Source organism: Equus asinus, chromosome 10 (genome assembly GCF_041296235.1).
Source record: "Equus asinus isolate D_3611 breed Donkey chromosome 10, EquAss-T2T_v2, whole genome shotgun sequence".
In the NCBI taxonomy this organism is placed as follows: domain Eukaryota; kingdom Metazoa; phylum Chordata; class Mammalia; order Perissodactyla; family Equidae; genus Equus; species Equus asinus.
In genome coordinates this window covers 59094686-59110808 of record NC_091799.1, presented here as the reverse complement: position 1 = coordinate 59110808, position 16123 = coordinate 59094686, and the positions used below count along the sequence as shown (strand labels likewise).

Here is a 16123-nt window from a genome sequence, read left to right as displayed (position 1 = left end):
TATTGTTAAGTGGTAGAGACGCAATAGTTAACCTAATAAACAAAAATCACTATCCATTTGGGGCCGGCCCAGTGGTGTAGTGGTTAAGTTTGCACGCTCCACTTCGGTGGCCTGGGGTACACAGGTTTGGATCCCAGGTGCGGACCCACACATCGCTCATCAAGCCATGCTGTGGCGGTGTCCCACATACAAAATAGAGGAAGATTGGCACAGATGTTAGCTCAGCAACAATCTTCCGTAAGCAAAAAGAGGAAGATTGGCAACAGGTATTAGCTCAGGGCCAGTCTTCCTCACCAAAAAACCCAGAAATCACTATCCATTTAATAGAAGGAGGCAGAAAAACACAGTATGTAAAATACATACCATGCTAAGTGGTGATTGGTGCCTCATCCACATTTGGTGTATGACAAGATAACTGGTATGACTAAGGAACAGACTGCGTGGAAAGACATAGTGGGAGATTATGCTAGAAAGGAAATACGTTGTTGGATGACAAGTCACCATGAATAACATTTTAAAGAATGTGGACTTCATGCTATGGGCAAATGGAGAGCCATTAAACAATTTAGTGGAGAAAAACAGCTAGATATGTGTTTAGAATTAAAAGTCCAGTAGGAATGTTAAGAATGGATTAGAGATGGAAGCTGTAGGAGAAAGTGGAAGCGGAAAACCAGATGGGTTCCTACTTAAATGATCTAAACCAACAAGGAGTCTAAACTAGGGCAATAACAGTGAAGAAAGCAAATTCTGTCCTTTCTGCAAGTACCTACAGAGAAGAATGGAGGCAGATTCTTATCCTGAGAGTGCTCTCCTTTGAAAAGGAATTCTCCCCTGGCACAACAAGATGAGAATGTAGCCAAGATGTCCAGCGGAATTCCAGACAGTGTGGAATAGATACTCTTACATTGGTGCATGACCTTTCTTTTCAATTTCTTTAAACTAAAAACAAAAACATTTCACCTATTTCTCCCACCTTCCACCTCCACCTCTGGCAACCACCAATCTGTTCTCTGTATCTATAGCTTGGTTATTTATTTATTTTTATTTTTTAGATTCCACATATAAGGGAGATCATATGCTGTTTGTCTTTCTCTGTCTGACTTATTATAGATTCACTTATATTTGCATGACTTTTAAAAGATATGTTATGTATTAATTGTGGTCCTGAGAAAATTACCTCTGTCATAAAAGAAACACCGTTACTTTCACTATCCACAGAGCAATTCTCCTTAGAAAAGAAACTGAATAAGCAACTAGGTCACCAACTACAAGAAATCCAAGCGTCTTTTAGATGGAAAATAATCCGCTGTTTACCTATCCCTCATTCTCTCCCTTTCTATTCCTGCCAAGCAGTCATTCTTGCCCTTTAGTTGTACGCACACTAAAAACACTGGACCACAAGGAAAAAGGTTCTCATTGCTGTGAAGACAGTTAATTAAAATAATAATAAATGTATGTGTGTATGTATATGTATATATTTATTCTTGATCGACATTTTTCCTCCCTGATCAGGTTGGTCATTTTCTTTACTGGGTCATGTAGCTGGCACATGTTCCTTTACTATACTTCGCATACTATATTATATGCACTTAAATGTCTGTCTCCCATCACAGAATGCCTCCTTGAGGATAAGGGCTATGTTTTATTCATCTTTGACTTTAACACAGTCTGGCAAATAGTAGATGTTCAATAAATTTTAATCTACTTCTTTGTTTACAGTGGAGGTAACAGTTTAATTTCAGAGGAAATAAAAACAATAAAATCTGTGGAAGAGAGCACTTCTCCCCCCTCAAAGCATTAACTCACAGCCATGTGAGAGATGGGCAGAAGCCAACCCAGCCCTTAACCAAAAACCAGAGGATGGCTCTTGAGAGCTAAACACTGACAAGTGAAAAGTCCACATGGTGACAGAGGGATTTTTATGCTCTCTCTTGTCAAGGCAATCCAGTCCAGCTCCATTATCTCTGCTGCCACGAACCTTAGAACACAGATTTGGCACATACTAGACTCAAATAAATATTACTAAAGGAGGTGGCTGTTTTGTTCTAAACACAATTGTTTGGTTTTTTTTTTAACCAATTTACTAAAGTATGATTAACATATAAAAAGCTGTACATTATTTAATGTATACAACTTGATGAGTTTGGGGATAAGTATACACCCATGAAACCATCACCACCAAGGTCATAGACATATCCATCACCTCCCAAAGTTACCTCTTGTCCACTTTTATTAGTCTGTGTGTGTGTGTGTGTGAAGAACATTTAACATAAGATCTACCCTCTCACCAAATTTTAAGCGTACAACAGGGTATTTGTTAGCTACAGGCACTACGCTGTAGAGTAGGTCTCCAGAAGTTATTCATCTTGCTTAACTGAAACTTTGTAGTCTTTGACCATCACCTCCCCATTTCCTCTTTTTTTTTTTAAAAAGAAAAAATTTTATTTTTCCTTTTTCTCCGCAAAGCCCCCTGGTACATAGTTGTATATTTTTAGTTGTGGCATGTGGGATGCCGCCTCAGCGTGGCTTGATGAGTGGTGCTATGTCCGCACCCGGAATCCAAACCAGTGAAACCCTGGGCCACCATAGCAAAGTGTGCGAATTAACCACTTGGCCACGGGGCCGGCCCCCCCATTTCCTCTTACCTCAGCCCCCAGCAACCACCATTCTACTCTCTGCTTCTATAAGTTTGGCTATTTTAAATTCTACATATAAGTAAACACAATTGCTTTGATAAGTAAACCTAGTTGCCAAAATGTTTAGTGTTCAACACTAACACATATTTAGAGAAACACATGGTTTAGTGAAGAAAGCCTCCACAGCCTTGGAACTCAGAACTATCTCATTATCATTATTAATCCAACTCCCCACCCCCCAAGTCAGATAACCTGGGCGCAAGAATTTATCTTACTTTACCCTCAAGATTCTCATTTATGAAACAAGGATTATTACATTTGATCCTTCTTTTAGGAGGTTATATTCAGGAATAAATCATAAAAATCCAAAGAAATACTTATTGTTCCACTTTAACACCAAATAATTATAGTCTGTTTGGTACTGATAAAGAGAAGGACAAGTGAAGAATTTTATGCAATAATACCATATCCCATCTGTGTAGCGCTTTATTCAAAAGCTATGTAATTGCTATCACTGATTCTGATTCTCTTGACAAATCTACTAGATGTTGAGGGAGCAGACAGGTCCACCTAATAGACTTAGAAATTAAGATACAGACCCGCTGAATGATATGCCCAGGATCACTTTATTTGATTCATCAATTCAATTCAACAAATATTTATTGAGAACCTACCATGTGTCAGGCACTTTTCTAGACACTTTGGATATACCAATGAATAAAACAGAAAAGATCCCTGGCCTCTTGGGGTTCACATTCTAGTGGGGGATGGAGAGGTAGACAATAAACAATAAATAATAAAATGCAGGACGGGGCGAAGAGGATAGGAGTGTGATGAGCAGAGCGGGGAAGCAGGCTGCAGATTTAATAGAGGGCTCAGGGTACGTCTCATTCAAAAAAGAGATCTGACAAAGACTTGAAGGAGATGGAGGTGTTACCACTATCTAGGGGAAAAGCATTCCAGGCAGAGAAAACAACTAGAAAAAAGCCCTTGGGAAAAAGGATTTGGAGCATTCAGAGTGAGGAAGCTAATTTGCTAAAGCCAAATGAGAAAGGAGAAGAGTCTGTGAAACATACATCACAGAAGTCCAAATTATATAGATCCCTTAAACAGTGACTAAGTAACATGAGGAGTCACTGCAAGATTTTGAGTGAAGAAAGGATAGAATCTGACCTACTCTTTTAAAAGATCACAGGCCTCTGTGTTGAGAACAGTCAATGAAGCAGCAAGAATAGAAGCAGAAAGACCAGTTAGGGCTATCACAGGAAAAGAGATGAGAAATACTTAGCTCTGTCCAGAGCTGATATCAGTGGAGGTGGGAAGAAGAGGTCAGATAGACCTATTTTGAAATTACAGCTAACAGAATTTACTGAACGACTAGATGCAGAGTCTGAAAGAGTCCAGAATGACGCCAAAGTTTTTGGCCTGAACAACTGAAAAACTGGAGTTGCCATCAACTGAGATGGGGAAGTTTTGGATAGAACAGATTTTGGGTGGGAGGATCAGGAGTTCAGTCTTGGAAATGTTCCATTTGAGATGTCTACTAGACATACAAGTGGAGATATCTAGTAGGCTAGATAGGAGGATATAGAAGCCTGGAGTTGAGAAGAAAGGTCTTGGCTGAGGGTATACATTTGAGAAATATCAGCATATAAATAAAGGATATTTAAGCCAAGAAGCTGAATGATACCACCAGAAAAAGTGAGTGTCGATAATGAAAAGAAGATCAAGCACTGGACCCTGGGCACTCCACATCAGGGAAAGAAGAGGACCCAACAAAGGAGACAGAGAAGGAGCAAACAATGAGATAAGAAGAAAACTAAGACAGTATGAGGTATCCTGGAAGCCATGGGAATAAAGCATGTGGGATGAGGGGGAGAGGGGAGTGATCACCAGCTTCATCAGTGGCAGCTAAGTCGTCAGATCAAGGCTGAGAACTGACCATGGAACTCAACAACACAGAAATCACTGGTGACCTTGATGAGAACGGTAGGTATGGAGAGATGGAGGCGAAGGCCTGGCTGGAGTGCGTTTAAGAAAGAACAGGAGAGGAAATGGAGAAAGCAAGTATTGACAACGCTTTCAAAGAGTTTTCTGGCAAAAGGGAGGCAAAAAAAGTGGGCAGTTCGGGGAGGGGTTGGGGGAGTATGGCAACAGTAATTAATTGTTGCTTTTGCTTTTTTAAGAAGAGAAAAATAATGGAAGGTTTATATTCTGACGGAAATGATCCAGCAGAGAGTGAAAATTTGCTGATGTAAAATGAGGAGGGTAGAATAGCCAGAGTGCTCTCATGGAGGAGGTGAGACAGCATGGGATCCAGAATGCTGGCAGAGTGGTTCCATTTACAAAGGGCAATGGATAATTCATCTATGAGGTCTTAGTTCAGCCTGCTATGACAGAATACCACAGACTGGGTGGCTTACAAACAACAGAAATTTATTTCTCATAGTTCTGGAGGCTAGGAAGTCCAGGATCAAGGCACCAGCAGATTCGATGTCTGGTGAGGACCTGCTTTCTGGTTCACAGCTGGTGCCTTCTTGCTGTCCTCAAATGGTGGAAGGAGAGAGGGAGCTCTCTGGAGTCTCTTTTATGAGGGCACAAGTCCCAATCATAAGGGCCCCACCTCCTACTACCATCACATTTGGCATTAGGTTTCAACATATAAGTTTTGGGAGGACACAAATATTTAATCCATAGTATATGGTAATAGACAGGCAAGCAGGCAGAGTACGTGGGTAAGATGCTGGTGGGTGGGTAGATGGGGCCAGAGGAGTCTGTGGAAATTGTTTTCTTAGTACTTCATTTTTCTTGGTGGAACAGGAAGCACGGTCATCAACTAAAAATGAGTACAGAGGGAGAAGGTTTGGGAGTTTGAGAAGACATGAGAAAGTATTCCAGGAGAGAAAAAATATGAATGAACTTAGAACAGACAGTGTGATTGCCAGGCAGCATTAAAGCTCTGCTTGAGGCTTGTGGTCATGAATTCAAAGCGGGACCAGTCAGCAAAGCCGTGTGTTTTGCTCTACCTACACACAGCCAATGGTTATAGGCACAGAGTAGGTGGAGAGCTGGATTTAAACAAGGTTGGGTTTCTATGAAAGGGAGAGATGTACAAGGGCATGATTATAATGATCAACCATGGAATTTAAGATGGGTAAGAAGAGGGATGTGAAAAGGTTAAGGGATCAACAGACTGGAGGTATTGGCAGGGTCAAAGAACTGTTGGGGTAGGGACCTAGAGGGAGTGAGCTGGAAAGACAGGCAGTAGTGTTGAGGAAGTAAAATGTTGAAGACAGAGATTCTGGAGGGGATGCAGTTTGGGTAATGACAAGGTCTAGGAAAGAGTTTCTCAACCTCAGCAGTACTGAGATTTTGGACTGGACCATTTTCTGTGTTGGGGGCCATCTTGTGCACTGTAGTATGTTGAGCAGCATCCGTGGACTCTACTCACTAGATGCCAGTAATACCAGCCACCAGTTGTGATAATCAAAAATATCTCCAGACATTTCCAAGAATTAAGACAGGAGTGCTGCTAGAGAAAGTGACAGTGAGCAGGAGCCACCATAGTCAAAACATGAAACAGATGTCAGCAGATGACAACAATTAGGAGGAGTGGGTGACACAATCTGAAGACAAGGCTCAAAGCTGATAACACGCACAGCTTCACCACAGTGGTAAAGCTGGGACTACAACTTAGGTTCCTTTCCTAGGGCTTTCTTAAATGTCTAGAAGGTGGGCAGACATCTCCACACGATTTCATATTCAATTAAATTAGACTCACAGAGTCAAAAACAGGGGTCAGTCAAAAACAATTGGCACCATTTCTGACTGCCATATATAACAAACAGCTAAAGGCACATATTTTTGGCTGAATTGGTATTCTAAAAATCCTAAAAATAAGACATAACATCCTAGTTTTTTAAAAACTCTCAATTTTCTTTTTAGCCTTTAAAAGTATGTATACTGCCTTTGATTAGGAAAGAAAGATATTTTGTTAAATAATCGCATTTATCTGTTGGCTACAGAGCAACCATAACAACATTTTCCTTAGATAACCAATCACCTTTATCTTCACATAGTCTAGCCAACAAGGAGGACAAAAATACCTTGATATTAAATGGACTGATTGCAATGTTCCCCAACTGTGTGTCACCTGATCCTCTCACTGCCACCTGAAAAGACATCATCTCACCAGACTGCAAGCAGATTTAGAGCAAATGCCCAATTTTCATCCCCATCTCCTAAAAGCACATTCACAAGGGAGGTGCTTGTGGAAACTAGCAGATGTGTCCCTTTATAGGAGAAAGAGCTTCGAGACGGGAAATTCAAATTGTACTGTTATTCATTAAATTCTCCCAAATGCACTGTCTCGTTGCAATAATTAAGTCTTTAGGCCACAAGGAAGCCTGGCTCATTGAACCTCCACAAGTCCATCTTCAGAATTCTATCTTGTTAGGATTACACTAGATTTAAATTTTATAATGCATAAACATGAGGCAGAAAAGATGGTGTCAAGGAAACAGGTGATGCGATCATCCAAGTCTGCTCAACTTTACAGATTACAGAGACTAACATTTAAAGTCCATGTAAAACAAGGGTGAAATCCTCTCATTTCAAGGCCCCCAATAGGAAGCTATCAGTGAGATAATTATTAGACTTTTACACGGTGCTTTTATAATAACTAAGGTATTCTTATTTATTGATGCTTTCCTATTGAAAGAAGAGACAAGAAGAACTTCAGCGTAAGAACCAGGACTTAAATCTCAACTTTGCCACATATTAGCTGTGTTATGTTACTTAATCTATCTGGTTTCATTTATTTATCTTTTAAATGGGGATAACACTAACTTAACAGTCACTGTGAAGAGAAAATTCCCTACAATATGAATAGCCATAGTTCTAACATAATAGTTGCTCAATAAATGAACAATAGCCCTCTTATCTTGTTGTTAACTAAAACAAAACAAGCCTCAAAGAATGGAAACGTGATAATCTTATAGTTAGGTCTCTCTTTTTGAAAGATCAACAAAATATTCTGATTTTATCATAAGAGATCATAAAGTCAGGTTTATAGCTGTTTCGGTCCTTGTAATTATAACGCAAATGAACATAAAGAAGAGGTGCCTACCTTCCAAACTTTCTTGTTCATCCGAAGTATAAGCATCCATCTGACTTTGTTCCCGTAAGAAACGAATAACTGCATAAACTAGGTGCTTGATAGATGACATTTTAAAAGCTTAAACACTCTTCCTTGATAAGAAAAAGCAAAACACTGAACTAAGTTATTTTAAAGAATCACTCAGAAAGATTATAAATAACAGGAGTGATAAATTACATTAAAAGTTAAAAAACAACAAAAGCTTGTATTACCTTCACTCCATTCTGTTTTTTGGAGTCAGAAGGACGTGAAGTACTGTTACGGTAATGTATGACATATTTTCATTTATACCCAGTAGTATTAGATTATGTTAAAATTTGCAAAAGTAAAAATTTTCTCAAAACATGTACAACATAAGCTTAGACTCTCAGTGACTATCTCGCTCTATCTTAATAGTACATATGGTATAAATACAGATAAGGACGGGGTATAGATACAAATGTAGAAATCCCCAAAAGGCCTCAGTACTAAGTTAAGGAAGATTTGATACTGCTGACTCAGAAGCTGATCCACGCTGAATATCCTCCTCTATTTCATGAGATTTTTAAAAATATGTATGCATAATTTACATTCCACGTACTCTTGTAGGCTGAGACAGTTATTTGATGAGGAAATACATTAATAAAAGGTTCTTCGACCATTGAGTGTCATTCTTAATAAAAATGGCATTTCTCTTTAATCAACAGACATGTCAGGAAATCATTGCCTAAGTCGATGGATACTACAACCCGCCAGTGCTCTTCTGCAGTAGCCATGCTCCCGTGGACGAGCTGGAAGCTCCCCGGTCATGTTCATTCACACGGAATACTATCGCATCCAAACAGTGGCGCAGGGCCAGCCGGCATTAACGGCTTATTTCCGCTAAATCGCATCTTCCATCTGCTCCCCAGGTTCCCTAATTCAAAGCCAGGGTGTGGTACCCGCCGCTAGGATGTTTATTGTGTTTGCTTATTTGAAAGGCGAGCTTAGCCTCTAGGCCATGGGGTAGCAAGTTCTAAATAAGGCCTCAGGGCAGAAGGTGAAAAAAGAATGGGGGAAAAAGGGGTGCGGAAGGAAATGGAGATGTCCAACCTCCTCCACACTGCTCCACCTTCCTCTCCCCAGAGCGCATCGACCTCCTTCTCCCTCCCTTTGGTACCCGGGCCCCGCCTCGGCCCTGACAGGTATTGCTGCGGACGCACGGTGCAGGCCCCGTGCCGGGCGGTGGGAGACGCACCCTTTCCAGAGAGAAGCCCCTTACCAGACAAGAGGACGCGAGACGGTGGCAGCAGGCCCGCGGGCGTCCGTAAGCCTGCCCGCCCACTGGTCCTCAAGGCTGGAGCCCGGCTCCGGATCGCAGCGCAGCCAGCGGTCGCCCAAACTTCCCCGGTCCCCGGCCGCCGCAGCCCCTCAGCCTACCCGGCTGCACGCTCGGCTCGCGGCCGCTGGGTCTCTCCGGCGCCGCCCCCGGGGCGGGGCTGAAGCGGGCGCCGGCGTGGGGCTGCCGCACGTGGGAGGCCGCGGGCCCGGCCGCCGCCGCTGTCGCCTCCTCCGCCGGGCTGCCTCCCGGCTCCCGGGCGCCCCGCCTCCTCCACCCCCGAACGGGCAGACGACGCGTCCGCAGCCGCCGCCTCTGCGCTCCCATGATCGCCCAGTGCCTTTCGGCAGTGCGAGGCCTTCACAGGTACCCCCCGTGCGCGGGTTAACCTTGGCCGCGGGTAGGGCCGGGTCTTCGGCCCGGTCAGTGCCGGTCGCCCCGGCGCAACCTTTCCCGACCGCACCCCTACGGCGCTCCTGGGACCCTCCCTCCCCGCCGCCCGCAAGGTCTACCCGCAGGGACACCTGGCGCGGGAACTTGGGGCCACCTTTCCCTCCTGCGCTCCCTCGGGAGGGCATCCATTCCCCTTTGTTTGGGACTGCCTCAGCTGCAGTCAGCGAGACGGGTCACAGGCCCGACCCGAAAGGAATGCGGAAAGATGGTCCGGATAAGAAAATTATTTGACTTTCATCCCCGTCCAGACCTACAGACTTGTCATTGAAAGTGCCACAGCTGTAGACTCAGGAATAACAATTCTCTTTTGCCCCTTATGCACATTATTAGCATACAAATCGTTTAACATCCACACAAGATGAAACCGCTATGGTTTTGCAGCTTATTTCGTCCATGCTTTCTAATTTCCCTTTTATTTACCTTCTCCGCATAAAACATTCGGCCTCTTGCCGGGGCAAATTAACTTGGCCCCAAATGGAAGAAATTATTGCCTGGACACGGTTTGGGGAGCCTCAGCTGCTGTTTTGGATTGCTTCCTGGCTCCCTAACCACACCCCTCTGCAACAGACCAGTAGCAAGATGGTGAGAGAATTAAATTCTTTGCACGGATACACTGGATGGAGTGGTTTTCAGAAACAATGCTGCCACCACCCTCGTTCCCAAATCTAGCCTTGAATTGTAAATCCGAATGAAGCTCCAACAGAAAAGAGGAAATGTGCGCTTCTTGCTGGGTCCTTATAAAACTACTTTGGGACATATCAGTATTTAAGCTTCCTAACAGTTTTCTATTGTGCATTGCCACGCGTCTGTGTGGGGGCTTTGTGTTGCTCAGTCCTCGTAGTTATGGTGCATCCGGGGACGGTAGTAATTATAAGGCGTTAATGTGATGATTTTGACCATATTTGAGACTGTCCTGTCAGTCTGCAGGCTGCAAGTGATATAACTGTCAAATGAAGCTATACCAATAAGTGAAAATCTTAACATGAGGCAGGTGTGAGAAGAGAGAATAAATTTCGTGTAAGACAGCAGTTCTCAAACTTTTTAGTCTCAGGACCCCTTTACCTCTCAAAAATTACTGAGGACCTAAGAGCTTTTGTTTATGGGGGTTCTAGCTTTCCATATTTACTGTGTTAGAAATGAAAACTGGGAGATTTTTTAAGTATTTATTAGTTTATTTAAAAAACAGTGATAAATTCATTACACGCATAAATAAAATTTTTAATGAAAAATAACTATTTTCCAAACTCCTCCCCCCCCAAAAACAGTGAGAAGAGTGGCAATGTATTTTTTTTCAGTTTTTTTTCATTGTGGTGAAATACACATATCATAAAATTTACCATTTTAATCATTTTTAAGCACACAATTTAGTGGCATTAAGTATATTTGCATGTTGTGTAACCATTACCATTATCCATCTGCAGAACTTCTTTCATCACCCCAAACCAAAACTCTGTACCCATTAAAATATCTCATTATCCCCTCTCCCAGTCCCTGGTAACTACTATTTTTTCTGTCTCTTTGAATTTGACTATTTCAGGCACCCCCTACAAGTAGAATCATACAATTTTTGTTCTTTTGTGACTGGTGTATTTCACTCAGCATAATGTTTTTAAGGTTTATCCATGTTGTAGCATGTGTCAGAATTTCCTTCCTTTTTAAGGCTGAATTATATTCCACTGTATGGATATACCGCATTTTGTTTGGCCATTCATCCATCCATGGACATCTGGGTTGTTTCCACCTTTTGGCTGTTTTGAATAATGCTGCTGTGATCATTGGTGGGCACATATCTGTTTGAGTATCTGCTTTCAATTTTTAGGGATATCTACCTAGAAGTGGAGGTACTGGATCATATGGTAATTCTATGTGTAATGTTTTGAGGAACCACCATACTGTTTTCCACAGCAGCTGTAACATTTTACATTCCCATCAGCAGTGCACAAGGGTTCCAGTTTCTCCACATCTTCACCAACACCTGTTTTCTGGTTTTGTTTTTTTATAAAAACTCCTAGCAGTGGCATTGTTTCGCACTTTTGCAAAGTAAGTGTGTGACTTAATAGAAGATAGCTGGATTCTTGCATCTGCTTGTGCATTTAATCTGTTGCAGTGTTTTGTTTTGATTTAAGAAGATAAAGAAAATCTCACCTCTCACTCATATGTAGTTGGAAAAGAAGTATTTTATCAGCTTTTTTTTTTTAGAAAATCATGGCTATTCTTTAGTATCACATCGAAGTTTAACAAGTGTTAGTTTCTTAAAGGTTAGTGGCAGTGTGAAATATGAAACTATCAATGTACTTTTCTTGCTCTGTTACATTTAAATCCATGGGTCTGTCTTATACTTTGAATGGATCTTGTAATTTCAAACATTGGTCATTTGGAAAACCCTGGTTGACTGTGTTATACAGATTTTCCTCATGTTGACACATATCATTATATAGTATCAAACAATCATATTTCTTAATATCATCATCCATCTCATCATAAAAGTCTTCAAGTATTAGGAAGCTGGCAAACTCAGGGTGGAAGATACAATTTTTCAAAATTTGAATTTTCATTAGAAAGCTGAAATTTTATCATTGGTAACAAATACTATCAGTTGTTTTTCTTGAACTGATGGCTCACTTTGTTACATTTTTGAGAGAATTTCTGCCAAATAGTTAAGTCTGAATAACCATAGTTTGTCATTTTTTTCAAGTACAAATGATGTTTCATGAAAAAGGAGCTATTTCAGCTCACAATTCAATCAGTTGCACAAGTGCTTTTGATTTGGATGACCAGATTCTCTGGACAACCGTTGTGCTCAGGTGTGCAGCAGGAGTGCGTTATGCATACTTTGCCACGCATATATATTCAATGATTCAGGTTTAATAAAATTAATAATTTTTACTGTTTCATCAAGGACATCCTAAAGTGAAATTGACGTTGTTTTTAGCATGAAGAATATAATGACGGCTAGGACGGTTTGGTGCCACTGCCTGTATTTGTTATAAGGTGCCAACAATTTTATCTGCCATTGCTTTTCACCATCAGTGCAAATGTTGACCAAGGGAAAAAGGTGAATAAAGTCTTAGTAGTATTATGAAATAATACTTCACAGACTTCTTGAAATGGTCTCAAGGAGCCTTCCCCATACCACCACCCCCAAGGATTGCAGACCACATTTTGAGAACCACTGATACGTGTTATTCAGATTCTTTGTTTATGCATGGAGGAAAATAAATATGTAAAAAGCCATATAATCATTACCTTGTTAGAAACTGCAAATCTACCATAAATATATCAACTATTTTGTTATTTAAGGGCATATATCGCTGTAAATCACATATATAGTAGTAGTCATTAACCTAGGGCACTTGTGAGTGACTTAGTCACAGAATCTGCATCCTTTGTTTCAAAATCCGTATCCTCCAAAAGGAGTCCATACTAGACATCATGGAAGGCCCTCTCTGTTCTCTTCGTATATTTTTTCTGTTTTTTCTGATACTTGAGAGTTGATTTTAGTAGTAAAAGAGTAACTAGGTTTTTGCCTCACTGACTTATGATTTCTCTTGGGGTTTCCAGTTGGCAGAGTTGCTATTTCCCCTTCGCAAAGCTAGCTTGGCAGCCAGGATCATTGATGGGAAGTATTAAGCCAATTTCTTGGGAATAAGTGGACCCGGAATCTGAAGGTTGGATTGTACTTGCTGTTCAACTAACCTTGTGACCTTAAGTAAATCACTTGATCTCCCTGGAGTTTCTTCTTTTGTAAAATGAAAAGGACTAGACTAAATGATATCTAAGGTTTCTTTCAACTCTTGTTGCCGTAGAAATTAAACCAGGAGAATTTCCCCTCTTACCTCAGCCAGACTGCACAGCATGTGAGCCAAGCAAAATCTAATGTAGATTATAGAGTGAGGGATAGATGGCATGGTCAAAAAAACAAATGAGAAAGATGATTCAACAGTATTTAGTCCAAATTTTGGCTGTAATAGCCCTAGTTTCCTTTTTCAATTAAAAAAAAATGCTTGGTTTTTAAAATGATGACAGCAATGCATCTTCATTATAGAAAACTTAAAAAATATTGACAAGCAAAAGAAAATATTCACAATTCACTCATCCAGAAAAACCAAGTAACAGCTTCCAAAATCTTTTCTACATGTAGACTTTTTTTTACAAATATAAGGTTATGCCATACTTATTATAATTTTTATGTAATATAAACACCCTTCCGTAATATAAACACCTACATTGTAGTCCATTTGAGGGATATATGACAATTAATCCCTACTTTTGGACATGTCAACTATTTCCACTTCATGCTATGAGTAACAGTGCTTAGATAAACATTCCTGGTGTTAATCTTTTTCTAAATCTTTAATTCTTTCCTTAGCATAAATTCTTAGCAATGGAATTTGTACATCAAAGGGCATGCATATCTTCCAGGCCTTTGGTACTTACTATCATATTCTCCTCCAAAAAGCTTCTACCAAATTATACTCTTACCAGCAAAGTATGTAAATGCTAGTTTCCTATACCTTTACCAACACTGAGCATTTTAATTTTTTTTTATCCTCACCAATTTGATAAGTGGAATATGTTTTTTGAGTTTTTATTTGGTGAGTATAATTCCTTAACAAAAATTCAGGACTTGTGATCTAGAGAGCAAAATGCTGTTAGTTTTCTGATGTGAAAACTTATTCATGTGGGAAGTCTTAGAAAGTCAGACAAATTAAACTACAGTCCTTCATAAGTTTAATAATATTTATGTATCTGACTGTAATTAAATGAAGTTGAAATTGCCTCCCCAAATCCAGTAAATAGAAACCCCCAAATTTTAGGACAATGGTACAAGAAAAATAGTTTGACTAATAAAGAAAAGGTTTTAAGTTACAAGTATCAAAGGCTAGACTGAGATTATCTGTAAAAATGGATTTTAAAAGTTCTAAAGGAGGATTTTTAAAAAATTGTTCTTCACCCCTGGTTTTGGACGGAAACATCCCAGTACTTTCTCAACTTAAGTATTATTACCTCTTTGGTAAGACACAGCACAGGGGCTGGCCTGGTGGCGCAGCAGTTAAGTGTGCACGTTCCACTTCTGGGGCCCAGGGTTCGCCAGTTCGGATCCCGGGTGTGGACATGGCACCGTGTGGCAAGCCATGCTGTGGCAGGCATCCCACATATAAAGTAGAAGAAGATGGGCACGGATGTGAGCTCAGGGCCAGTCTTCCTCAGCAAAAAGAGGAGGATTGGCAGATGTTAGCTCAGGGCTAATCTTCCTCAAAAAAAAAAAAAGATACAGCACAGAACTTCCATGGGGAGAAGCACCTAGATTAAATATGCAAGCCAAGGAAATTGATGTTTATTGGGTGCATATGCATATGGCAAGCTCTGTGTTAGAAAGGCATGTTCTGTAGTTGTTCAGCCTTGACTAGATGAGGCTCTAGTCTGGCAAGGTATAGCATGGAGAAATACAAATTATTTATTTAAAAGAGAAGTAGATGAATGATATTAGATTCCACCTACCAACTGGACAGTTCCTTTTGGAGGTCTCATATTCAGTCACTTTTTCATTTTATAAATATTTATTGAGCACCTGTTATGTTATTGTTTAATCTCAATATCACCTTATCCTAAACTAAATTTACAACATTTCCTTATGAATCTGCTCATTTTGCCATTGTTCTCTGTCCCAGTGAACATCACCAGTTATCCAAGTCAAAAGACTGGGACCTGTTTCTGGCCTTTTTCTTTATTTCTACCTTTTCCATCAGCTACCAGGTCTTCAATTTTCTTCTCTTTTCTCTATTCACAGTTCCACTGCTATAATCCAAATCCTTATCACGGGTCCCAGCCTTACTTTTTGCTTCCTACTAATATACTTTCCTGACGAAAACAGAGATCTTTGTGAAATGCAAAAGTGACGTGTCACTCTTCAGTTTAAAATTCTTCTTTGGTTTGCCCTTAACCTTAGGATAAAATCAAAACTCTTTCATCTGGCTTATAAATCCCTATACAGTCTGACCACTACTTGGCTCTCCCAGCTTCTCCTCTCACTCCGTGGACTCAGTGTTTCAGCCAGAGAGTTCACGTCCTCATCTCCTGGCCTTAAACTAGCATACGCTGATCCCTTATTTAGAACATTCTCTTCTCCTACCTTTCCACAGCCTGCCTACTATTTGTCATTCATCTTAAAAGTTATTATGAGGGGCTGGCCTCGTGGTTAAGTTCAGAGGGCTCAGCTTCAGTGGCCTGGGTTCGTGGTTTTAGATCCCAGCTGTGGACCTACAGCACTCGTCAAGCCTTGCTGTGGCGATGACCCTCATAAAAATAGAGGAAGATAGGCACAGATGTTAGCTCAGGGCCAGTCTTCCTCAAGCAAAAAAAAAAAAAAGAGGAAGGTTGGCAACAGGTGTTTGCTCAGGGCCAATCTTCCTCACCTCCCCCAAAAAAAGTTATGATATATTATATGCAAAAAGTATTATATATGTATAATATATAGTTAAAAGAATGAAAAAGGGCATCTATATATCTAAAAGGATATTTCTAGTACCTTTGAAGTCTCTTGTGTGCCCCTCTCCAACCATATACCTTCTCCTCATC

At 40.7% G+C, this 16123-nt stretch overlaps 2 protein-coding genes across 11 annotated transcripts in view; one reads left to right on the top strand and one right to left on the bottom strand.

Moving 5' to 3' along the window:
- SGTB (small glutamine rich tetratricopeptide repeat co-chaperone beta) overlaps positions 1–9242 on the bottom strand; it is a 78307-nt gene extending 69065 nt beyond the window's left edge. For 2 of the 8 annotated variants that reach the window (XM_070519587.1, XM_070519590.1), the window contains exons 1-2: positions 9035–9225; positions 7765–7886 (exon numbers count right to left, since the gene is read on the bottom strand). In XM_070519587.1, the coding sequence (XP_070375688.1) occupies positions 7765–7864 (100 nt within the window). In that variant the 5' untranslated portion in view covers positions 7865–7886; positions 9035–9225. Of the gene's footprint in view, positions 1–7764; positions 7887–9034 lie in introns of all 8 variants that reach the window. The other 6 variants (XM_014856364.3, XM_070519589.1, XM_070519588.1 and 3 more) reach the window with 6 other exon arrangements.
- Positions 9243–9258: 16 nt separating this feature from the next.
- NLN (neurolysin) overlaps positions 9259–16123 on the top strand; it is an 89385-nt gene continuing 82520 nt past the window's right edge. For 2 of the 3 annotated variants that reach the window (XM_044772414.2, XM_014856356.3), the window contains exon 1: positions 9324–9457. In XM_044772414.2, coding sequence (XP_044628349.1) covers positions 9417–9457 — 41 coding nt within the window. In that variant the 5' untranslated portion in view covers positions 9324–9416. Of the gene's footprint in view, positions 9458–16123 lie in introns of all 3 variants that reach the window. The other variant, XM_044772406.2, reaches the window with a different exon arrangement.